Source organism: Mesoplodon mirus (genome assembly GCF_964341445.2).
Source record: "Mesoplodon mirus genome assembly, chromosome: 7".
In the NCBI taxonomy this organism is placed as follows: Eukaryota; Metazoa; Chordata; class Mammalia; order Artiodactyla; family Ziphiidae; genus Mesoplodon; species Mesoplodon mirus.
The window spans coordinates 93,035,338-93,057,867 of record NC_138983.1 but is presented as its reverse complement, the minus strand read 5'-3'; the positions used below and the strand labels follow the sequence as shown (position 1 = coordinate 93,057,867).

The 22,530-nt window shown below is 39.4% G+C and overlaps 1 protein-coding gene across 1 annotated transcript; it reads left to right on the top strand.

Annotated features, from left to right (window-relative positions):
* The first annotated feature begins 687 nt into the window (after window positions 1-687).
* Window positions 688-2,802, top strand: LOC309808291 (spermatogenesis-associated protein 31A6-like). Its single transcript, XM_082628401.1, has one exon. The coding sequence runs from the start codon at window positions 758-760 to the stop codon at window positions 2,645-2,647; it is 1,890 nt and encodes a 629-aa protein (XP_082484527.1). The 5' UTR covers window positions 688-757; the 3' UTR covers window positions 2,648-2,802.
* The last annotated feature ends 19,728 nt before the right edge of the window (window positions 2,803-22,530 follow it).

Genomic DNA, 22,530 nt, shown 5'->3' with positions numbered 1-22,530 from the left:
GGTGCCTGGGTTGGGAAGTGGGACCTCCAAGTCCAACTGTGGACAAGTTGTTTAACTTTGCTCAGATTCCTCTGTGTGATGACCACTGACCTTTCTCCCCTACACGGCAGTTGTAAGGGCTACAGGGGTTAATTAACGTGAAGGCACTTTGCAAAGGACAAACCCTTTTCAAGTGAGACTTAGCATCACTGTCAGGGACATGTGGCCTTGGACACTGATACTTGGGCTCCAGAGTCTAATCCTCCAAAGATTTCCCTTAAAGGGCCATTGCACTCAGCCTCCTGAAAGACTCTTAGGCCTCTGCCTTCACCACCATGACCCAGTCTCCTGATTTCCAGCTTGCAGAGATTGCCTGGAAGAACTGGAGGGGACTCACAACCTGGTTTCACTTCTGCAAAGGTAAAGAATCTTTCCCCTTCTCTCCTGGGTCGTCCTTCCTCCCAGAGCCTATAATGTGACCCCAGCCCTGGGAGGGGGAGCCATGGGAGGGCGTGGCTAAAGCCCTAGGGTGAGGGAGAGCAGGAGCATTATGAAGTCAGTGTCGGGGCAGAGGAGGGTTCTTGGGCTGCAGGTGCCCACCCCTGCCTGTCCTGTCCAGCCATCCTGGCCCCATCTGCTCTCCTACAGCTGCCTGGGGAGGCTTCCTGGCAAGGGCAACTTTCATCAGCTCTCATGTCAAGACCCTCCTGGTGAGACGTGCAAAGCAGTGCCTGCTGGAGCCTGTGGAAGATACTGCTTGAAGGGTTGGGAACCCTGCATGAACACCTCCTGTAGGGTTTCCTTCCTTGATCCAGACACTCGAGAGGTGCTGGAAGCACACATTAGAAGGTTTTGGGTAAAGCACAGGTGGACCCTCCCCCTCAAGGTCCTCAAGCCCATAAATCTCTTGAAGCGGAAAAAGCTCCAACCCTCCACCGTTCTGCAGTTTGCCTCTTCCCCTTCAGCCACCTGTGTGTCTGGGTCCCACTCAACAGTCAAGTGTGCTGAGTTCCTGGAGAAACCTCCTCAGGCTCATTCAGGAGAGAAGGTGATAACAGAAGAGTCAGTTCCTACCCTGAAGAGGCCTCTCCTTGTCCCCTCAACTGTGTGTAAGGAAATCCAGAGTGCCCTGGGAGCGATTCCATCTGCTGACTACCATGGGCCCTCAAAGGCTTCTCTGACTGGACAGGAGGGCAGGCCACCTTCTCAGTCCCTCACACTCAGCCTTGTGGGCAGAACCTGGAAGAGTGAGACTGTGGAATGGGTCAAGAGGGACAGCCTAGAGCCAGGTCCAAGTTCAGCAATGGTCAGGAATGAGCCAACGGAGGAGAGTGGTGGTCAGGCCTCAGGAGACCCCTGCCATAGGGTAACAGTGATGGAGGTGAACTTAGGATCCCAATCTTTGAGAGGTGAAGAGGCCAGGGAGGCTGTGGAGGCCAAGGAGTCTCCTGCTCTTCAACCACAGTCTAGTGTTATCTTGGAAACCAAAGTGTTGACAAAATCCCAAACCACAAATGTACATATGAGGAGTTTAGAGGTGCCAGGGGCCAGTAAACGTTTCCTACTACCTAGAATGTCTGTTTTCCAACATCCAGGTGAGCCATGCCTTAACATGGGGGTTGCCAGTGAGTTTAACTCCAAAGTAAAGGTACAGTCAGACAACCAGCTTCAGGACTTTCCCAAACACATGTTCCTTGCTGCAGACAACTTGGCTTCTCAGGTGCCTCAGTGCCATCCCCAGAGAGTCCCCACCAGAGACAGGTTAGCTTCCCAGGAGCCAAGTGGCCTTATGGAAGCCCAAAGGAGCAACCTAGGGCAGCAGGAGCCCAAAACTTCAAAACTCCAAGACTCATGGAAGAGCCAGAGCAAGATGATTGCCCCTACTTACAAAAGAGAGGACTGTAGGAGGCATAAACCAGGAGAGCATGAAGAAAGGTTTAAAGAATTAGGGACCTCTCAAGCTGGAAGTATGAGCCACCCTGCCCAGGTCAGGGGAATAACAGACTCTATTGGGAGCAGATGTCTCCAGCTCATGCCAGAGAAGAAACATAGCCCTCCAGAAAGCCTCTTCAGAAAAAGGATGAGGCTATTTTTAAAGTGGATTTTCCCCAATAAAAAAGTCAATGGTCGAGATGCTCTGCAAAAATTCAAGCCCATATCAGCCACTGCCCAGAGTCACGGATCAGTCAAAAGCAGATCAATCTTGAAGAGTGAGACTGCTGAGGGTCAGGCACTCATGACAGCTGTTGGACAGATCCCAGAAGAAAAAAGAGCAATTCACCATGGACTTCATGCCACAAAGTTAAATGAACACAAACTGGAATTCCAAGTCCCAGTATGTGGGTGTTTCTGCTGCCATAGGCTTACCTCCTACCCAGAGCAACGGAGAATGATGGGTTATACAGCCTGCAGTCATAAAGCCACCTCCAAGGGCCAGAGTTGTTCTATCAGGGAAAGGGAAGTCAGACACCAACATAGTTTGAAAAGTGTAAGGTTCGACGATGAGCAGCTGGGCCTAAGGTGCCTCCCATCCTTGCCCCCCAAGAAGAGTTTGTTTCCAGTTAGTACCTGCCAGTATGGGCCAAGGATTCCAGGTGCCCCAGCCCGCCATCAACACTGTCCAAGGCATTGTCATCTTTGGGGAGGTGTCTTGCCTGGTCGACAGTAAAATCCTTCTTTAGTCTTCCCTTTAGAAGGAAGACATGTCTCCAAGTAAAAATTCAGTCCATGTAGAGAAAATGATTTTCTCCTTAGCACGTCCAAGGTATTTAATGTTCCCCAATACATGTATATATATATATATATTTTTTTTTTTTTTCTAATAAAAGCATAGTGTAATGGCTGCTGTCTGTGCCGTGCACTTTGTCTTCTAGAAGGGAGGGGCATGGAGGGAGGTGGACGGTAGCATCACAAGCTTGCTCCTTGTCTCGTGTCCCTTCATTGCACCTTATGATACTGTCATTACACAGACCAAAATTACTCTAGCAATGAGATGGGAAAAACCTATGAAACCCACACCCAAGGATCTGGTTCAACCAGTCTTTCTCCTCCTTCTATGCTACTTTGAACTTTATGCAACTGTAGTGGATAGGTTTACACGATAGGGCCGGACATTCCAATTCAGGCTCCAGGAAGTGTCAGAGCCAAGTGGATGGAAGTTTGGGGGGAATAGAGTATGGGCTCTGAGTTCAGAAACAGGAGAAATCTTGCCCCTGGATCTCTTGGTAGGGAATATACAACATCTGCTCTTAAGAGTTCCTTCTCTTTCTGATGAAGGTTGGGATTGAGGTATGCCCTATGAACCCCTTTTAGCTTAGCCATAATAAAATGTACAGCATCACCCTCCCCCACCTCTGTTTTTCCTACACTTTAGAGCAGCAGCAAGGATGGCATTTCCAGCTCTGTGTGTGTAGGTGGGGGGAGTATCAGGGAGGCTGCTGAGGGCTGTGTTGAGTCCAGTCCCATATAAATGAATGGCTGCGTTCATGGGTCACCTACCTTCCACTCTATGTTAACCCCAGAGAAGGAGTTTTGGATGAATGGAATAGGGGTGTGACTGTGGGTAGTAACTATCTGATGGTCAAACACTGTGAATTTAGGGTGGGATGTAGGTGTAGAAAAATCCTTGGATCCAAGGAAGGAGGCAAAGTGGTACCAGACTCCCATAAATTGCAGTTCTGAAAGAACAGCCCCCTGACATACAACCACCATCTAAAGGCCTAAAGGGGAGGAAAAGTTAAGGGTCCAGTAGCTCACCATGGCCCCACACCAGGGTCTCTACCCTATTCCAACTCTAAGATCACAGACCTAGAGAAACCACCTTTAGGTCAAAACAGAAGGTCAAACTTAGAGAAGTAAAGCAAATCAGGGAAGGTGAATCTCTTAATACTATATTTAATAAGCTTACACATCATCACCTCTTGACTTTTAGAAAGGATAACTTAACAATAGGTGTAAAAGCCAGGACTAGGGAACTTGGGATGTGACTCCTAGTCTGGTGACCTTCACATAAACACATGGCCCAAGGACTGCTCCAGGGGAGAGGTGGGGACTGGCTTGTGATTGTGTAGTAAGCCTTGCCTGTCTCCCAGTCCTTGATCACCCCAGAGCCTGGCAGGTGAAGAAGCAATCAGACAGGATTCGTGGTGGTGTGGAGGTGACCTGTGCAAAGTGGATGGGGCAGGGTGCAATGCAGGAGTGTTCCACTGATCTGCTTCTGGCACAGCTTTTCTTGTCTCCTGACCCCCATCCATATGGAAAAGCAGGGAGATGAGGAAGAATTTCTCTAGAGTGATTTGGTGTTTTCTGCCATGTGCAGGGCGCATGGTGGACACAGCTCCAGGTGGTGTCTTTCTCATTGTGGAGATTTCGGTTCCAGCTGATGCCCCTGATCCAGATGACAACAGAAATGGACCCCATCCCCCATACCTGTCAGGCCCCTCAACACGTGGAAATGCTGTGACCTGGGGTGGAGGGGGCAGAGTGAGCACAGGACTGCTCACACCCCTGGTTTCTCCCTGGAGCCAGGCCCTACCTCTGGGCCCCGATTCCCAAGGCAGCCTCCAGAATGGGCAGAGCAGTGAGAGTGAAGCCAGGACTTGTGGGAGGGGTCGGTACCCAGAGGAGAGAGTTGACAGGGCTGGGACCTGAGCCTGGCTGCTGCTGGGTCCTCTCAGGGGCACCCAGAAGTGAGTTCTGGGAATATGGGGAAGCTGGACTTGGACCCCCTTGGCTCCTGCTGGGAGAGTGCCACAGACAGGTGATGCTGATGGAACAGCAAGAAAACAGAAAGAAGCAAGTCCCTTTGCCCTTCTCTTGCTGCTCCGTCTTCCATAAGGTACAGTAAGACAAGAAATTGAGAGACCAAAAGAAAAAAAGAAATGGAGAGACCCAGAGACAATACACAAAGACTTCACGGACACACCTCTCGAGAGACTTCTCACGCAAACACCTTTCTCAGAGATCACATACTGAGACCTCACACAGGGACCTCGTGTTGCTTCACAGACCCTCAGACAGAAACCTAGCACAGATTTAACAGATTTCCCAGAGATACCTTCCAAAGGGACCTCATACAGAGACTTCACACAGAGATCTCACCCAGAGACAACACACAGAGACCTCACATCTATTCTTCAGTATCCATTGACAAGTCTTTCTTAGTGAATATGAAACCACTTAGCAAACTGGCAGCATGATAAATATATTATCAGTTGTGCCCCTCTGAGATCCACCAGACACTCACTGTCAGCATTACTCTAAATGGGGAAATGTTGGAGAAGTTTTGTTCTTTTGGAATGTCACTGCCTCTGAACAAAAGAATTATACATTCCAAATGTAGATTTTCAAATTTCATTCTTAGGTGTTCATTAGCTTGAAGATCACATATTACATTATTTTATTTTTATTTATTTTAGAAGAATGAAGAAAATAATGTTTATTTCTTAGAAATGCATGTAGTACTCTATTTTTTTATTTTAAAAGATTTTTATTGGAGTATAGTTGAGTTACAAATTTGTGTTAGTTTCAGGTGTACAGCAAAGGGAGCCAGTTATACATGTACATATGTCCACTGTTTTTAAAGATTCTTTTCCCATAGAGGCCATTACAGAGTATTGAGTAGAGCTCCCCGTGCTATACAGTAGGTTATTATTACCTATTTTGTATATAGTAGTGTGTATATGTCAATCCCAATCTCCCAATTTATCCTTCCCCCTTATCTCCTGGTAACCATAAGTTTTCATTTGTACTCTTTTTTTAGGAGAATCACAAATTTTAAGCACAACTAAAACACTGTCAGTCTCCAGTGAGAGAAAATATTTGTCCAGTTTAGTTATCATCCAGTCAAATGGTATCTGGCACATTTTTTCCTTTATTGAGGACAGAACTTAAACTTGAGATGGCTTACTTGTTTCCTTTGGAAACATAAGAAAAACCTGCAACAAAGGTACTCTAGGAATGAAATAAACCAAGAAAGAAGCATCCGGACTCACATTCACTTCCCAGAGGGCTGTGTAACTAGCACGTTATTTTGCACATAATAGCTTGCATCAGGTTTGTGGGGTTTGCTTTAGTTTTTAACAGGCCAATAATCATGTGAGGATTTTTCACAAGTCAAATTTCTGGTTTTAAATTTTACATTCTGGCAAAAGTATGCTTCTGAATATTATTTTATTTCTTAAAATGTGGTAATGCCCTAAAATGATATTACACAATCATAACGTTCAGCTAACATACTTAAAAAGATGGGCTATTAAGGATTCATTCTTCAATAATTCTATGAAATGCACATTTTCTAAGACATGCAGTTAGGATCCATTTTATATTCATTATAGGGTTAACACATTGCTTTAAAATTTTTTGAAAGATTATAAAATATATGACTTAGCCTATGCTTGACATTATACATGTTATCTCATAAAATTACTGAGGGAAGGATATCTTAATATCTGAATTGAAGGTAGTGTACATTTAATCTACATTTGGCTTATAACAATGAATAATGAAAGGCTTTCATTTATTATATAGCTCACACTTTCCAAAGGGTACACTTCTAAAAGACTACTGATTTCTCACTGCTAATAAGCAACCTATTGTCCTTGCCTTGGTAAAATCTATTTTAATGACAGCTGGTTCTCTCCCAGATTATCCATTGGTATTACAGCGTCACGGTCTTTTAAGAGGAGCAGGGCTGACACGAGGACTCTTTGGGCTTATTTCTACAAGAAATTTAGTTTTTCTATTCTCCTAATTAAAAAATGTATAATTATTAATTTTTCACTTTACTCCCTTATGTCGTTGAATCAGAAAACAATGGACTATGGTCATGTATGTCATCTAATACTCTATCAGATCACTTTTTTTTAAATAGTGCAGCTTACTCAGGTAAGTTTACTGATCAGAACAAAATGGAATCAATTAGGAAAAAGTTCATACAGGAAAATATCCTTTTCAAAGTTGACTATTTTAACACAGTTAAATAAGCGATTATTTTTTAATCCTTTGAGTTAAAATTGTTCAGGGTGGCCAAGAAAGTCTGGAAACATGAAAAATGTCCATAAAAGCACTTTATTACTATAATACATTGAATGTGTTGCTCCTCATTATTAATTCACAGTTCATTAAGCTGGGCAAAATTACAACGAACAATGTGCATTAAAGCAAAATTCCCATCAATCATTTTCCATCTGTCATACATTCTGTCAGATAATTTGTGTGTCTAATTTTCATGGAAAAACTTGTACCTTTACTCCAGAATAAGAAATCAAGGGGGATCAATCTATTAAAAAGATATTAATATTCCCAGACTCTGTGGCCTTCAGTATTTTTTTTTAAGAAGATTCACCTAGTGCAAATCTTATAAATATTTTTACCATTTAATATGCGCAGACAAAATGGATACAAAAATTAGATAAAAGAGAAAACAACAAAAACAGATCCCCTTTGTTTTCAAAACATTTGATGTTTACATCAAAATATTTTGTTGAAAATGAAGTGATTTTTAATCTATAGTTAAAAGACACTATAATGATATTGAGAACATATTACAGATCCGGATTTTTACAAATAGATTTTTATTTAAAACAGGTCTCACACTGATATCAATAAACCAGGCACTCTAGAACAAAATGTGGAGAGATGGCAATTATGAGATGACTTCTTAATACTCCAAGGGAAAAAGATTTTTTCCAAAGTAGTCCATCTACAATATTAACCCTTAAGATCTACTCCCCTTGATAGGTTTCAATATTATTTTCTCTTTTATACACATTGACTTTATAATTAACTCCTACAGGAGGACATTTCTGGAAATGTTCCCAGATATCTACAGCCACACTTTCGGTCATGATCACACCATGGAAAAAGTAGGGAACATCCAGATCCTGATGATCCAGGGGTTTCATAATTACCCCTTTGAGGTCAGTCAGAATCATAATCATTCCCAGAACAGGGTCGGTCTTTACATTTGTGCCCCGAGACATGCAGATTGTAACACTACCCACCCAAAGGCAAGTTGTCTTCCTTACTCAGGTTTGCAGGGGCACCACTCACTGTGGTAGCTAGAAGAGTCCGTTGCCCCCAGCCCGGACCTGCATTCTGTACTCTCCACAGACACATCGTACTACAGATATACCAGTGGTGCTCATGAAACTTCCAGAAAGCTATAAAATAATGCATGCCAGGCACGGTAGATGAGGATTCAGAAAATGCTAACATCTTCTCTAGGAAATAAAGGTGACATACCTATGTGGCTTTAAGCATTTTTGTGCATTAGCTGGCCCCCTGGATCTGGGAAAAAGCATCTGATTTTAACGTTTCTCAGCCTCATTCTCTGCAGTGAAATCTGAAGCTCTTCCTTCCTTCTCTGAGTCCAGAAGCTGGAATTGATACAGTCTGCTCTCTGTGATTTGTCTCTACCATTTGTTTCCAGTGACCACTTCAACTCAGATATCTCTCAATTCAGGGATCACTCCTAAACTTCAGGACGAAGGTCACTGCCCTTTTCATTCCCACCACAATTTTATGCTAGTAACCCTTTACTGTGTCAATAAATTTATTTTGTAGAATGTGCCCCCTGGACTCCACCTGCTAAATCTGTTTTTTGGGCAAATCATTTGTTACTTAGCTAAACAAATTTTATAAAATCATATTTCATAAAATTGTATTTTATAAAATGTTACTTTCTTATTTTATAAAATTGGTAAGTCCAGGGATTTAGGCTTAATTATTATTTTTTAAAATGTTGGTACTCATTTTGCCAATTTTTCTCTTTTTACATATATCAGAAAATATGTTAAGAACTCAACTGTGAAGATACCACTATTTTTATTTTTTCTCACTTTTTGTACACAGGAAACAAGAAAGTTTGTTCCTTGGAAAACATCAGTCCTAAGAACGTACTAAGTTAAAGCTTAGCATGTTAGATCTGCGAGTAGCCTTGTCTTTTTTTTTTTTTTTCGGTACGCAGACCTCTCACTGTTGTGGCCTCTCCTGTTGCAGAGCACAGGCTCCGGACACGCAGGCTCAGCGGTCATGGCTCACGGCTCCAGCCGCTCCGCGGCATGTGGGATCTTCCCGGACCGGGGCACGAACCCGTGTCCCCTGCATCGGCAGGCGGACTCTCAACCACTGCGCCACCAGGGAAGCCCAACCTTGTCTTTTTTTTAATGATGCTTTTTTCTGAATTGGTTAAAAAAAAAAAAAAAAAAAAAAAAAGCCTTAAGGCTTAGGAACAGAAGCAAATTGAGAATTAAAATCCGAATCATTCAAATGAAGTTTGTCAGAACAGTTTGTGTGTGGAGAGGACAGCTTCTAGGCACTTCAGAGAAACCAGCAGGACAGAATTGAGAATAGCCAGCACCTTACAGGGCTTCTCACAGAAATGCTTTAATGCAAAGAGGTGACTGGATTTCACAGGGAGACCAGGGAGAGGATGCAGAGATAATTAAATCACATTCAAGCACCTGTTTACCTGGGCGTTAAGTTCCTTCATATTGTGGTCAGATGCTGTTTAGGGGGACACTGGTGCAGGGGAGGTGTTGGGAGGATGAACTCTTTTCTGAGTGATTTTGCAAGTGTGAAAATTCATCCAACAGAGATGCTAGAAAAATTTGCTCCTAGTAGCGAGCGTCCAACATGATATTTTGGGACAAAAATGTGTATTTGGAAGAATTTTTCACAAAAGAGCAGTGATGGGAGGAAAAGATTCATATGGGCCTGGCTAGTAATATTCTTCCTTCACAATTTTCTTGTGGGTTCCTGAGGCCTGTTGTGACTGCTTGGAGACCTGGTCCCCAAGCAATGGCCCTCTTTGTCATACTCAGGGTAACCCAGGAAGTTGCTTGTCTGAAGCAGAAAAGGTTCTCCCTTCCACTCATGTCCTCTTGCTGATCAGATGAACACATGGCATCATCTACAGCTGAGAGGTATTTGTTAACTACCTTTGTTTCATAGGACACAACTCATATATACTCTACAGTAATGTTTATCACTGTCTTTTATAATCTCAAGGTAAGAAGTAATCAGTGTTAAAATCATTCTACTGGAATAACAAAGCACATGATTTTTTTTCCCTAATAGTGATTGTATTTGTTTGCTAGGGCTGCCATAACAAAAGACCACACTGGCTACTCGGTGGCTTAAACAACAAAAATATATTTTCTCATAGATCTAGAGGCTAGAAGTCCAAGATCAAAGTATCAAGTTTAGTTTCTTTGAGGTCTCTCTCCTTTGATGGCTACCTTCTCGCTGTGTCCTCACATGGTTGCCCCTCAGTCTGTGCATGTCTGTGTTCTAATATTCCCCCCTTATAAAGATACAAGTCATATTGGATTAGAGTCCATCCATATGATCATTTTACCTTAATTTTCTCTTCCAAAGCAGTATTTCCAAGTAGAAGTTAAGCTTACTGGACAAGCAATCAGGTATTTAATAAGAGGCATTGCTATGGAGACAAAAAAAAAAAGGTTAATAATTGAGGCAAATTTCATATCAGTTTTTGAGTTCTGAGGGTAGACAGTTGAGAAGATCTCTAAATGTCAGGGTTAAAGCATCTTTTGTAGTTTGAATGTCCATCAGATGTTCAGGTAAACTTTCTGAGTGGTCCATATAGCAACAGGAACGAAGAAGACTGTCTAAACATGAGCTGCTGTGGAGATTTCTCTGAAGTTTATATTAAGATATCTACCTTCAGTATGCAGGACTTCAGAAAAAAAGGCAGTTTTAGTTTCAATTATTCCAAGTCAAAAGGGTGGGAGAAAATTTGGAAACACTAGTTTGGAGAGTTGTAGTCAGGTAGTGGAGGAAACTAGAAAAATTCAGGATATAGTCCAGTTTTCAGGTAATTAACAAAACTTCAAGGAAAATTAATAGCACTAGAATCTAATATCCACAATATGTATTTTGGTTTCTATCGAAAGATAATTTTTCTCTCTAAAATCACCCTCATTTCTATCAAAGATAGCCAAATTAAGACAAATTTGTTTGCAAAATAAGTCTAGATTCAAAAAACTTGGTCTTATTTATATAAGTATAGCAAGGATTGTGACTGACCATATAGGCTTATTTTTTATTTTTATTTTTTGCTTTTATTAAGAGAATTTATTGCCTCTCTCTCCTCCCAATAGCTCAGACATGAAGAAGCAACATCAGAGGAAGACAGACAGACAAATGGCTCTTTGAGTTTGTCCTGCTTGGCACTGGTGAAGGAAGAGGCAGCTTTCTCAAAGTTTTTATCTGCTTAATTGGATGTAGTAGAGAAAGGGAACAAGGAAAGTCAGAGGGTAAGTGAACAGGCTCTGCACCTACCAAGGATGTGTTATCCTCCTAATCGTCCCAGTAGGAATATTCCATTCATGTTCTTTGATCTGATCCTTGCATTGGAAGACACTTCTTTTTTTAATCTCTTTTTTTAAATTTAATTTTAATTTTATATTGAAGTATAGTTGATTTACAATGTTGAATTAGTTTCAGGTGTACAGCAAAATGATTCAGTTATACATATACATATATCCATTCTTTTTCAGATTCTTTTGCCATATAGGTTATTACAGAATATTGAGTAGAGTTCCCTTTGCTATACAGTAGGGTCTTGTTGATTATCTATTTTATATATAGTAGTGTGTATATGTGAATCCAAACTCCTAATTTATCCCTCCCCATACCTTTTCCCTTTAGTAACCATAAGTTTGTTTTTTAAGTCTGTGAGTCTGTTTCTCTTTTGTAATTAAGTTCATTTGTATCATTTTTTCAGATTCCACAGATAAGTGATATCATATGATATTTGTCTTGCTCTGAATGACTTCACTTAGTATGATAATCTCTATGTCAATTCATGTTACTGCAAATGGCATTATTTCATTCATTTTTATGGCTGAGTAATATTCCATTGTATATATGTACCACATCTTCTTTATCCATTCATCTGTCAATGGACATTTAAATTGCTTTCATATCCTGGTTATTGTGAATAGTGCTGCACTGAACACTGGGGTGCATGTATCTTTTGGAAGTATAATTTTCTCCAGATACATGCCTAAGAGTAGGATTGCTGGATCATATGGTAGTTCTATTTTTAGTTTTTTAAGGAATCCCATAATATTCTCCATAGTGGTTGAACCAATTTACATTCCCACCAACAGTGTAGGAGGACTCCTTTTCTCCACACCCTCTCCAACATTTTTGTAGTCTACAGTTTGTAGACGTTTTGATGATGGTTACTCTGACTGGTGTGAGGTGATACCTCATTGTAGTTTTGATTTGCATTTCTCTAATAATTAGCGAGGTTGAGCAGATTTTCATGTGCTTTTTGCCCATCAGTATGTCTTCTTTGGAGAAATGTCTGTTTAGATCTTCTGTCCATTTTTTGATTGGGTTGTTTACTTTTTTGATATTGAGCTGCATGAGCTATTTGTATACTTTGGAGATTATTCCATTGTCAGTCTCATCATTTGCAAATATTTTCTCCCATTCTGTAGGTTGTCTTTTTGTTTTGTTTATGGTTTCCTTTGCTGTGCAAAAGCTTTTAAGTTTTATTAGGTCCCATTTGTTTATTTTAGTTTTTGTTTTCTTTCCTCTAGGAGGTGGATCCAAAAGGATATTGCTGCTGTGAAAGAGTGTTCTGCCTGGATTTTCCTCTAAGAGTTTTATAATATCCAGTCTTACATTTAGGTCTTTAATGCATTTTGAGTTTATTTTTGTCTGTGGTGTTAGAAAATTGTTCTAATTTCATTTTTTTACATGTAGCTGTCCAGTTTTCCCAGTACCACTTATTGAAGAGACTGTCTTTTCTCCATTGTATAGTCCTGCCTCCTTTGTCATAGATTAATTGACCATAGTTGTGTGGGTTTATTTCTGGGCTTTCTATTCTGTTCCATTGATCTATATTTCTGTTTTTGTGCAAGTACCATACTGATTACTGTAGCTTTGTAATATAGTCTGAAGACAGTGAGCCTGATTCCTCCAACTCCATTTTTGCTTTCATAGTATGCTTTGGCTATTTGGGGGTTTGTGTTTCTGTACAAATTTTAAAATTTTCTGGGGCTTCCCTGGTGGCGCAGTGGTTGAGAGTCCACCTGCCGATGCAGGGGACACGGGTTCGTGCCCCTATCCTGGAAGATCCCACATGCCGCGCAGCGGCTGGGCCCGCGAGCCATGGCCGCGGAGCCTGTGTGTCCGGAGCCTGTGCTCCGCAACGGGAGAGGCCACAGCAGTGAGAGGCCCGCGTACAGCAAAAAAAAAAAAAAAAAAAAAAAAAAAAAAAAAAAAAATTTTCTGTTCCAGTTCTGTGAAAAATGCCATTGGTGGGGGCTTCCCTGGCGGTCCGGTGGTTGGGACTTCACCTTCCAATGAGGAGGATGCAGGTTCGATCCCTGGTCAGGGAGTTGGGATCCCACATGCAATGCAACCAAAAAAAAAAAAAAAAAAAAACCAAAATAACAAAAACAAAAACATAAAACAGAAGCAATATTGTAACAAATTCAATAAAGACTTTAAAAATGGTCCACATGAAAAAAATCTTAAAATAAAAATTCCACTGGTAATTTAATAGGGATTGCATTGAATCTGTAGATTGCCTTAAGTAGTATAGTCATTTTGACAGTATTGATTCTTCCAATCCAAGCACATGGTATATCTCTCCATCTGTTTGTGTCACTTTCGATTTCTTTCATCAGCATCTTAGAGTTTTCAGAGTACAGGTCTTTTGTCTCCTTAGATAGATTTATTCATAGGTATTTTTTCTTTTTGATGTGATGGTAAATGGGATTCCTTCCATAATTTCTCTTTCTGATCTTTTGTTTTTAGTGTATAGGAATGAAGGAGATTTCTGTGTATTAATTTTTTTTTTTTTTTTCTTTTTGCGGTATGCGGGCCTCTCACTGTTGTGGCCTCTCCCGTTGCGGAGCACAGGCTCCGGACGCGCAGGCGCAGCGGCCATGGCTCACAGGCTCATATCAATCAGTGTGATACACCACATCAATGAATTCAGTAAAGTCACAGAATACAAATTAATACACAGAAATCTCTTTCGTTCCTATACACTAAAAACAAAAGATCAGAAAGAGAAATTATGGAAGGAATCCCATTTACCATCACATCAAAAAGAAAAAATACCTATGAATAAATCTACCTAAGGAGACAAAAGACCTGTACTCTGAAAACTCTAAGATGCTGATGAAAGAAATCGAAAGTGACACAAACAGATGGAGAGATAGACCATGTGCTTGGATTGGAAGAATCAATACTGTCAAAATGACTATACTACTTAAGGCAATCTACAGATTCAATGCAATCCCTATTAAATTACCAGTGGAATTTTTTTTTTAAGATTTTTTTCATGTGGACCATTTTTAAAGTCTTTATTGAATTTGTTACAATATTGCTTCTGTTTTATGTTTTTGTTTTTGTTTTTTTTGTTTTTTTTTTTTTTTTTGGTTGCATTGCATGTGGGATCCCAACTCCCTGACCAGGGATCGAACCTGCATCCTCCTCATTGGAAGGTGAAGTCCCAGCCACCGGACCACCAGGGAAGCCCCCACCAATGGCATTTTTCACAGAACTGGAACAGAAAAATTTAAAATTTGTATAGAAACACAAACCCCCAAATAGCCAAAGCATACTATGAAAGCAAAAATGGAGTTGGAGGAATCAGGCTCACTGTCTTCAGACTATATTACAAAGCTACAGTAATCAGTATGGTACTTGCACAAAAACAGAAATATAGATCAATGGAACAGAATAGAAAGCCCAGAAATAAACCCACACAACTATGGTCAATTAATCTATGACAAAGGAGGCAGGACTGTACAATGGAGAAAAGACAGTCTCTCCAATAAGTGGTACTGGGAAAACTGGACAGCTACATGTAAAAAAATGAAATTAGAACAATTTTCTAACACCACAGACAAAAATAAACTCAAAATGCATTAAAGACCTAAATGTAAGACTGGATATTATAAAACTCTTAGAGGAAAATCCAGGCAGAACACTCTTTCACAGCAGCAATATCTTTTTGGATCCACCTCCTAGAGGAAAGAAAACAAAAACTAAAATAAACAAATGGGACCTAATAAAACTTAAAAGCTTTTGCACAGCAAAGAAAACCATAAACAAAACAAAAAGACAACCTACAGAATGGGAGAAAATATTTGCAAATGATGAGACTGACAATGGAATAATCTCCAAAGTATACAAATAGCTCATGCAGCTCAATATCAAAAAAGCAAACAACCCAATCAAAAAATGGACAGAAGATCTAAACAGACATTTCTCCAAAGAAGACATACTGATGGGCAAAAAGCACATGAAAATCTGCTCAACCTCGCTAATTATTAGAGAAATGCAAATCAAAACTACAATGAGGTATCACCTCACACCAGTCAGAGTAACCATCATCAAAACGTCTACAAACTGTAGACTACAAAAATGTTGGAGAGGGTGTGGAGAAAAGGAGTCCTCCTACACTGTTGGTGGGAATGTAAATTGGTTCAACCACTATGGAGAATATTATGGGATTCCTTAAAAAACTAAAAATAGAACTACCATATGATCCAGCAGTCCTACTCTTAGGCATGTATCTGGAGAAAATTATACTTCCAAAAGATACATGCACCCCAGTGTTCAGTGCAGCACTATTCACAATAACCAGGATATGAAAGCAATTTAAATGTCCATTGACAGATGAATGGATAAAGAAGATGTGGTACATATATACAATGGAATATTACTCAGCCATAAAAATGAATGAAATAATGCCATTTGCAGTAACATGAATTGACATAGAGATTATCATACTAAGTGAAGTCATTCAGAGAAAGACAAATATCATATGATATCACTTATCTGTGGAATCTGAAAAAATGATACAAATGAACTTAATTACAAAAGAGAAACAGACTCACAGACTTAAAAAACAAACTTATGGGGCCTCCCTGGTGGCGCAGTGGTTGAGAGTCCGCCTGCCGATGCAGGGGATACGGGTTCGTGCCCCGGTCTGAGAGGATCCCGTATGCCGCGGAGCGGCTGGGCCCGTGAGCCATGGCCGCTGGGCCTGCGCGTCCGGAGCCTGTGCTCCGCAACGGGAGAGGCCACAACAGTGAGAGGCCCGCATACCGCGAAAAAAAAAAAAAAAAAAAAAACAAACTTATGGTTACTAAAGGGAAAAGGTATGGGGAGGGATAAATTAGGAGTTTGGATTCACATATACACACTACTATATATAAAATAGATAATCAACAAGACCCTACTGTATAGCAAAGGGAACTCTACTCAATATTCTGTAATAACCTATATGGCAAAAGAATCTGAAAAAGAATGGATATGTGTATATATATAACTGAATCATTTTGCTGTACACCTGAAACTAATTCAACATTGTAAATCAACTATACTTCAATATAAAATTTAAATTTAAATTTAAAAAAAAAGAGATTAAAAAAGAAGTGTCTTCCAATGCAAGGATCAGATCAAAGAACATGAATGGAATATTCCTACTGGGATGATTAGGAGGATAACACATCCTTGGTAGGTGCAGAGCCTGTTCACTTATCCTCTGACTTTCCTTGTTCCCTTTCTCTACTACATCCAATTAAGCAGATAAAAACTTTGAGAAAGCTGCCTCTTCCTTCACCAATGCCAAGCAGGACAAACTCAAAGAGTCATTTATCTGTCTTCCTCTGATGTTGCTTCTTCATGTTTGAGCTATTGGGAGGAGAGAGAGGCAATAAATTCTCTTAATAAAAGCAAAAAATAAAAATAAAAAATAAGCCTATATGGTCAGTCACAATCCTTGCTATACTTATATAAATAAGACCAAGTTTATTGAATCTAGACTTATTTTGCAAACAAATTTGTCTTAATTTGGCTATCTTTGATAGAAATGAGGGTGATTTTAGAGAGAAAAATTATCTTTCGATAGAAACCAAAATACATATTGTGGATATTAGATTCTAGTGCTATTAATTTTCCTTGAAGTTTTGTTAATTACCTGAAAACTGGACTATATCCTGAATTTTTCTAGTTTCCTCCACTACCTGACTACAACTCTCCAAACTAATGTTTCCAAATTTTCTCCCACCCTTTTGACTTGGAATAATTGAAACTAAAACTGCCTTTTTTTCTGAAGTCCTGCATACTGAAGGTAGATATCTTAATATAAACTTCAGAGAAATCTCCACAGCAGCTCATGTTTAGACAGTCTTCTTCGTTCCTGTTGCTATATGGACCACTCAGAAAGTTTACCTGAACATCTGATGGACATTCAAACTACAAAAGATGCTTTAACCCTGACATTTAGAGATCTTCTCAACTGTCTACCCTCAGAACTCAAAAACTGATATGAAATTTGCCTCAATTATTAACCTTTTTTTTTTTGTCTCCATAGCAATGCCTCTTATTAAATACCTGATTGCTTGTCCAGTAAGCTTAACTTCTACTTGGAAATACTGCTTTGGAAGAGAAAATTAAGGTAAAATGATCATATGGATGGACTCTAATCCAATATGACTTGTATCTTTATAAGGGGGGAATATTAGAACACAGACATGCACAGACTGAGGGGCAACCATGTGAGGACACAGCGAGAAGGTAGCCATCAAAGGACAGAGACCTCAAAGAAACTAAACTTGATACTTTGATCTTGGACTTCTAGCCTCTAGATCTATGAGAAAATATATTTTTGTTGTTTAAGCCACCGAGTAGCCAGTGTGGTCTTTTGTTATGGCAGCCCTAGCAAACAAATACAATCACTATTAGGGAAAAAAAATCATGTGCTTTGTTATTCCAGTAGAATGATTTTAACACTGATTACTTCTTACCTTGAGATTATAAAAGACAGTGATAAACATTACTGTAGAGTATATATGAGTTGTGTCCTATGAAACAAAGGTAGTTAACAAACACCTCTCAGCTGTAGATGATGCCATGTGTTCATCTGATCAGCAAGAGGACATGAGTGGAAGGGAGAACCTTTTCTGCTTCAGACAAGCAACTTCCTGGGTTACCCTGAGTATGACAAAGAGGGCCATTGCTTGGGGACCAGGTCTCCAAGCAGTCACAACAGGCCTCAGGAACCCACAAGAAAATTGTGAAGGAAGAATATTACTAGGCAGGCCCATATGAATCTTTTCCTCCCATCACTGCTCTTTTGTGAAAAATTCTTCCAAATACACATTTTTGTCCCAAAATATCATGTTGGACGTTCGCTACTAGGAGCAAATTTTTCTAGCATCTCTGTTGGATGAATTTTCACACTTGCAAAATCACTCAGAAAAGAGTTCATCCTCCCAACACCTCCCCTGCACCAGTGTCCCCCTAAACAGCATCTGACCACAATATGAAGGAACTTAACGCCCAGGTAAACAGGTGCTTGAATGTGATTTAATTATCTCTGCATCCTCTCCCTGGTCTCCCTGTGAAATCCAGTCACCTCTTTGCATTAAAGCATTTCTGTGAGAAGCCCTGTAAGGTGCTGGCTATTCTCAATTCTGTCCTGCTGGTTTCTCTGAAGTGCCTAGAAGCTGTCCTCTCCACACACAAACTGTTCTGACAAACTTCATTTGAATGATTTGGATTTTAATTCTCAATTTGCTTCTGTTCCTAAGCCTTAAGGCTTTTTTTTTTTTTTTTTAACCAATTCAGAAAAAAGCATCATTAAAAAAAAGACAAGGTTGGGTGTCCCTGGTGACGCAGTGGTTGAGAGTCCGCCTGCCGATGCAGGGGACACGGGTTCGTGCCCTGGTCCGGGAAGATCCCACATGCCGCGGAGCGGCTGGAGCCGTGAGCCATGACCGCTGAGCCTGCGTGTCCGGAGCCTGTGTTCTGCAACGGGAGAGGCCACAACAGTGAGAGGTCTGCGTACCGAAAAAAAAAAAAAAAAAAAAAAAGACAAGGCTACTCGCAGATCTAACATGCTAAGCTTTAACTTAGTACGTTCTTAGGACTGATGTTTTCCAGGGAACAAACTTTCTTGTTTCCTGTGTACAAAAAGTGAGAAAAAATAAAAATAGTGGTATCTTCACAGTTGAGTTCTTAACATATTTTCTGATATATGTAAAAAGAGAAAAATTGGCAAAATGAGTACCAACATTTTAAAAAATAATAATTAAGCCTAAATCCCTGGACTTACCAATTTTATAAAATAAGAAAGTAACATTTTATAAAATACAATTTTATGAAATATGATTTTATAAAATTTGTTTAGCTAAGTAACAAATGATTTGCCCACAAAACAGATTTAGCAGGTGGAGTCCAGGGGGCACATTCTACAAAATAAGTTTATTGACACGGTAAAGGGTTACTAGCATAAAATTGTGGTGGGAATGAAAAGGGCAGTGACCTTCGTCCTGAAGTTTAGGAGTGATCCCTGAATTGAGAGATATCTGAGTTGAAGTGGTCACTGGAAACAAATGGTAGAGACAAATCACAGAGAGCAGACTGTATCAGTTCCAGCTTCTGGACTCAGAGAAGGAAGGAAGAGCTTCAGATTTCATTGCAGAGAATGAGGCTGAGAAACTTTAAAATCAGATGCTTTTTCCCAGATCCAGGGGGCCAGCTCATGCACAAAGATGCTTAAAGCCACATAGGTATGTCACCTTTATTTCCTAGAGAAGATGTTAGCATTTTCTGAATCCTCATGTACCGTGCCTGGCATGCATTATTTTATAGCTTTCTGGAAGTTTCATCAGCACCACTGGTATATCTGTGGTACGATGTGTGTGTGGAGAGTACAGAATGCAGGTCCGGGCTGGGGGCAACGGACTCTTCTAGCTACCACAGTGAGTGGTGCCCCTGCAAACCTGAGTAAGGAAGACAACTTGCCTTTGGGTGGGTAGTGTTACAATCTGCATGTCTCGGGGCACAAATGTAAAGACCGACCCTGTTCTGGGAATGATTATGATTCTGACTGACCTCAAAGGGGTAATTATGAAACCCCTGGATCATCAGGATCTGGATGTTCCCTACTTTTTCCATGGTGTGATCATGACCGAAAGTGTGGCTGTAGATATCTGGGAACATTTCCAGAAATGTCCTCCTGTAGGAGTTAATTATAAAGTCAATGTGTATAAAAGAGAAAATAATATTGAAACCTATCAAGGGGAGTAGATCTTAAGGGTTAATATTGTAGATGGACTACTTTGGAAAAAATCTTTTTCCCTTGGAGTATTAAGAAGTCATCGCATAATTGCCATCTCTCCACATTTTGTTCTAGAGTGCCTGGTTTATTGATATCAGTGTGAGACCTGTTTTAAGTAAAAATCTATTTGTAAAAATCCGGATCTGTAATATGTTCTAAATATCATTATAGTGTCTTTTAACTATAGATTAAAAATCACTTCATTTTCAACAAAATATTTTGATGTAAACATCAAATGTTTTGAAAACAAAGGGGATCTGTTTTTGTTGTTTTCTCTTTTATCTAATTTTTGTATCCATTTTGTCTGCGCATATTAAATGGTAAAAATATTTATAAGATTTGCACTAGGTGAATCTTCTTAAAAAAAAAATACTGAAGGCCACAGAGTCTGGGAATATTAATATCTTTTTAATAGATTGATCCCCCTTGATTTCTTATTCTGGAGTAAAGGTACAAGTTTTTCCATGAAAATTAGACACACAAATCATCTGACAGAATGTATGACAGATGGAAAATGATTGATGGGAATTTTGCTTTAATGCACATTGTTCGTTGTAATTTTGCCCAGCTTAATGAACTGTGAATTAATAATGAGGAGCAACACATTCAATGTATTATAGTAATAAAGTGCTTTTATGGACATTTTTCATGTTTCCAGACTTTCTTGGCCACCCTGAACAATTTTAACTCAAAGGATTAAAAAATAATCGCTTATTTAACTGTGTTAAAATAGTCAACTTTGAAAAGGATATTTTCCTGTATGAACTTTTTCCTAATTGATTCCATTTTGTTCTGATCAGTAAACTTACCTGAGTAAGCTGCACTATTTTAAAAAAAGTGATCTGATAGAGTATTAGATGACATATATGACCATAGTCCATTGTTTTCTGATTCAACGACATAAGAAAGTGAAAAATTAATAATTATCCATTTTTTAATTAGGAGAATAGAAAAACTAAATTTCTTGTAGAAATAAGCCCAAAGAGTCCTCGTGTCAGCCCTGCTCCTCTTAAAAGACCGTGGCGCTGTAATACCAATGGATAATCTGGGAGAGAACCAGCTGTCATTAAAATAGATTTTACCAAGGCAAGGACAATAGGTTGCTTATTAGCAATGAGAAATCAGTAGTCTTTTAGAAGTGTACCCTTTGGAAAATGTGAGCTATATAATAAATGAAAGCCTTTCATTATTCATTGTTATAAGCCAAATGTAGATTAAATGTACACTACCTTCAATTCAGATATTAAGATATCCTTCCCTCAGTAATTTTATGAGGTAACATGTATAATGTCAAGCATAGGCTAAGTCATATATTTTATAATCTTTCAAAACTTTTTAAAGCAATGTGTTAACCCTATAATGAATATAAAATGGATCCTAACTGCATGTCTTAGAAAATGTGCATTTCATAGAATTATTGAAGAATGAATCCTTAATAGCCCATCTTTTTAAGTATGTTAGCTGAACGTTATGATTGTGTAATATCATTTTAGGGCATTACCACATTTTAAGAAATAAAATAATATTCAGAAGCATAATTTTGCCAGAATGTAAAATTTAAAACCAGAAATTTGACTTGTGAAAAATCCTCACATGATTATTGGCCTGTTAAAAACTAAAGCAAACCCCACAAACCTGATGCAAGCTATTATGTGCAAAATAACGTGCTAGTTACACAGCCCTCTGGGAAGTGAATGTGAGTCCGGATGCTTCTTTCTTGGTTTATTTCATTCCTAGAGTACCTTTGTTGCAGGTTTTTCTTATGTTTCCAAAGGAAACAAGTAAGCCATCTCAAGTTTAAGTTCTGTCCTCAATAAAGTAAAAAATGTGCCAGATACCATTTGACTGGATGATAACTAAACTGGACAAATATTTTCTCTCACTGGAGACTGACAGTGTTTTAGCTGTGCTTAAAATTTGTGATTCTCCTAAAAAAAGAGTACAAATGAAAACTTATGGTTACCAGGAGATGATAAGGGGGGAAGGATAAATTGGGAGATTGGGATTGACATATACACACTACTATATACAAAATAGGTAATAATAACCTACTGTATAGCACGGGGAACTCTACTCAATACTCTGTAATGGCCTCTGTGGGAAAAGAATCTTTAAAAAAAGTGGACATATGTATATGTATAACTGGCTCCCTTTGCTGTACACCTGAAACTAACACAAATTTGTAACTCAACTATACTCCAATAAAAATCTTTTAAAATAAAAAAATAGAGTACTACATGCATTTCTAAGAAATAAACATTATTTTCTTCATTCCTCTAAAATAAATAAAAATAAAATAATGTAATATGTGATCTTCAAGCTAATGAACACCTAAGAATGAAATTTGAAAATCTACATTTGGAATGTATAATTCTTTTGTTCAGAGGCAGTGACATTCCAAAAGAACAAAACTTCTCCAA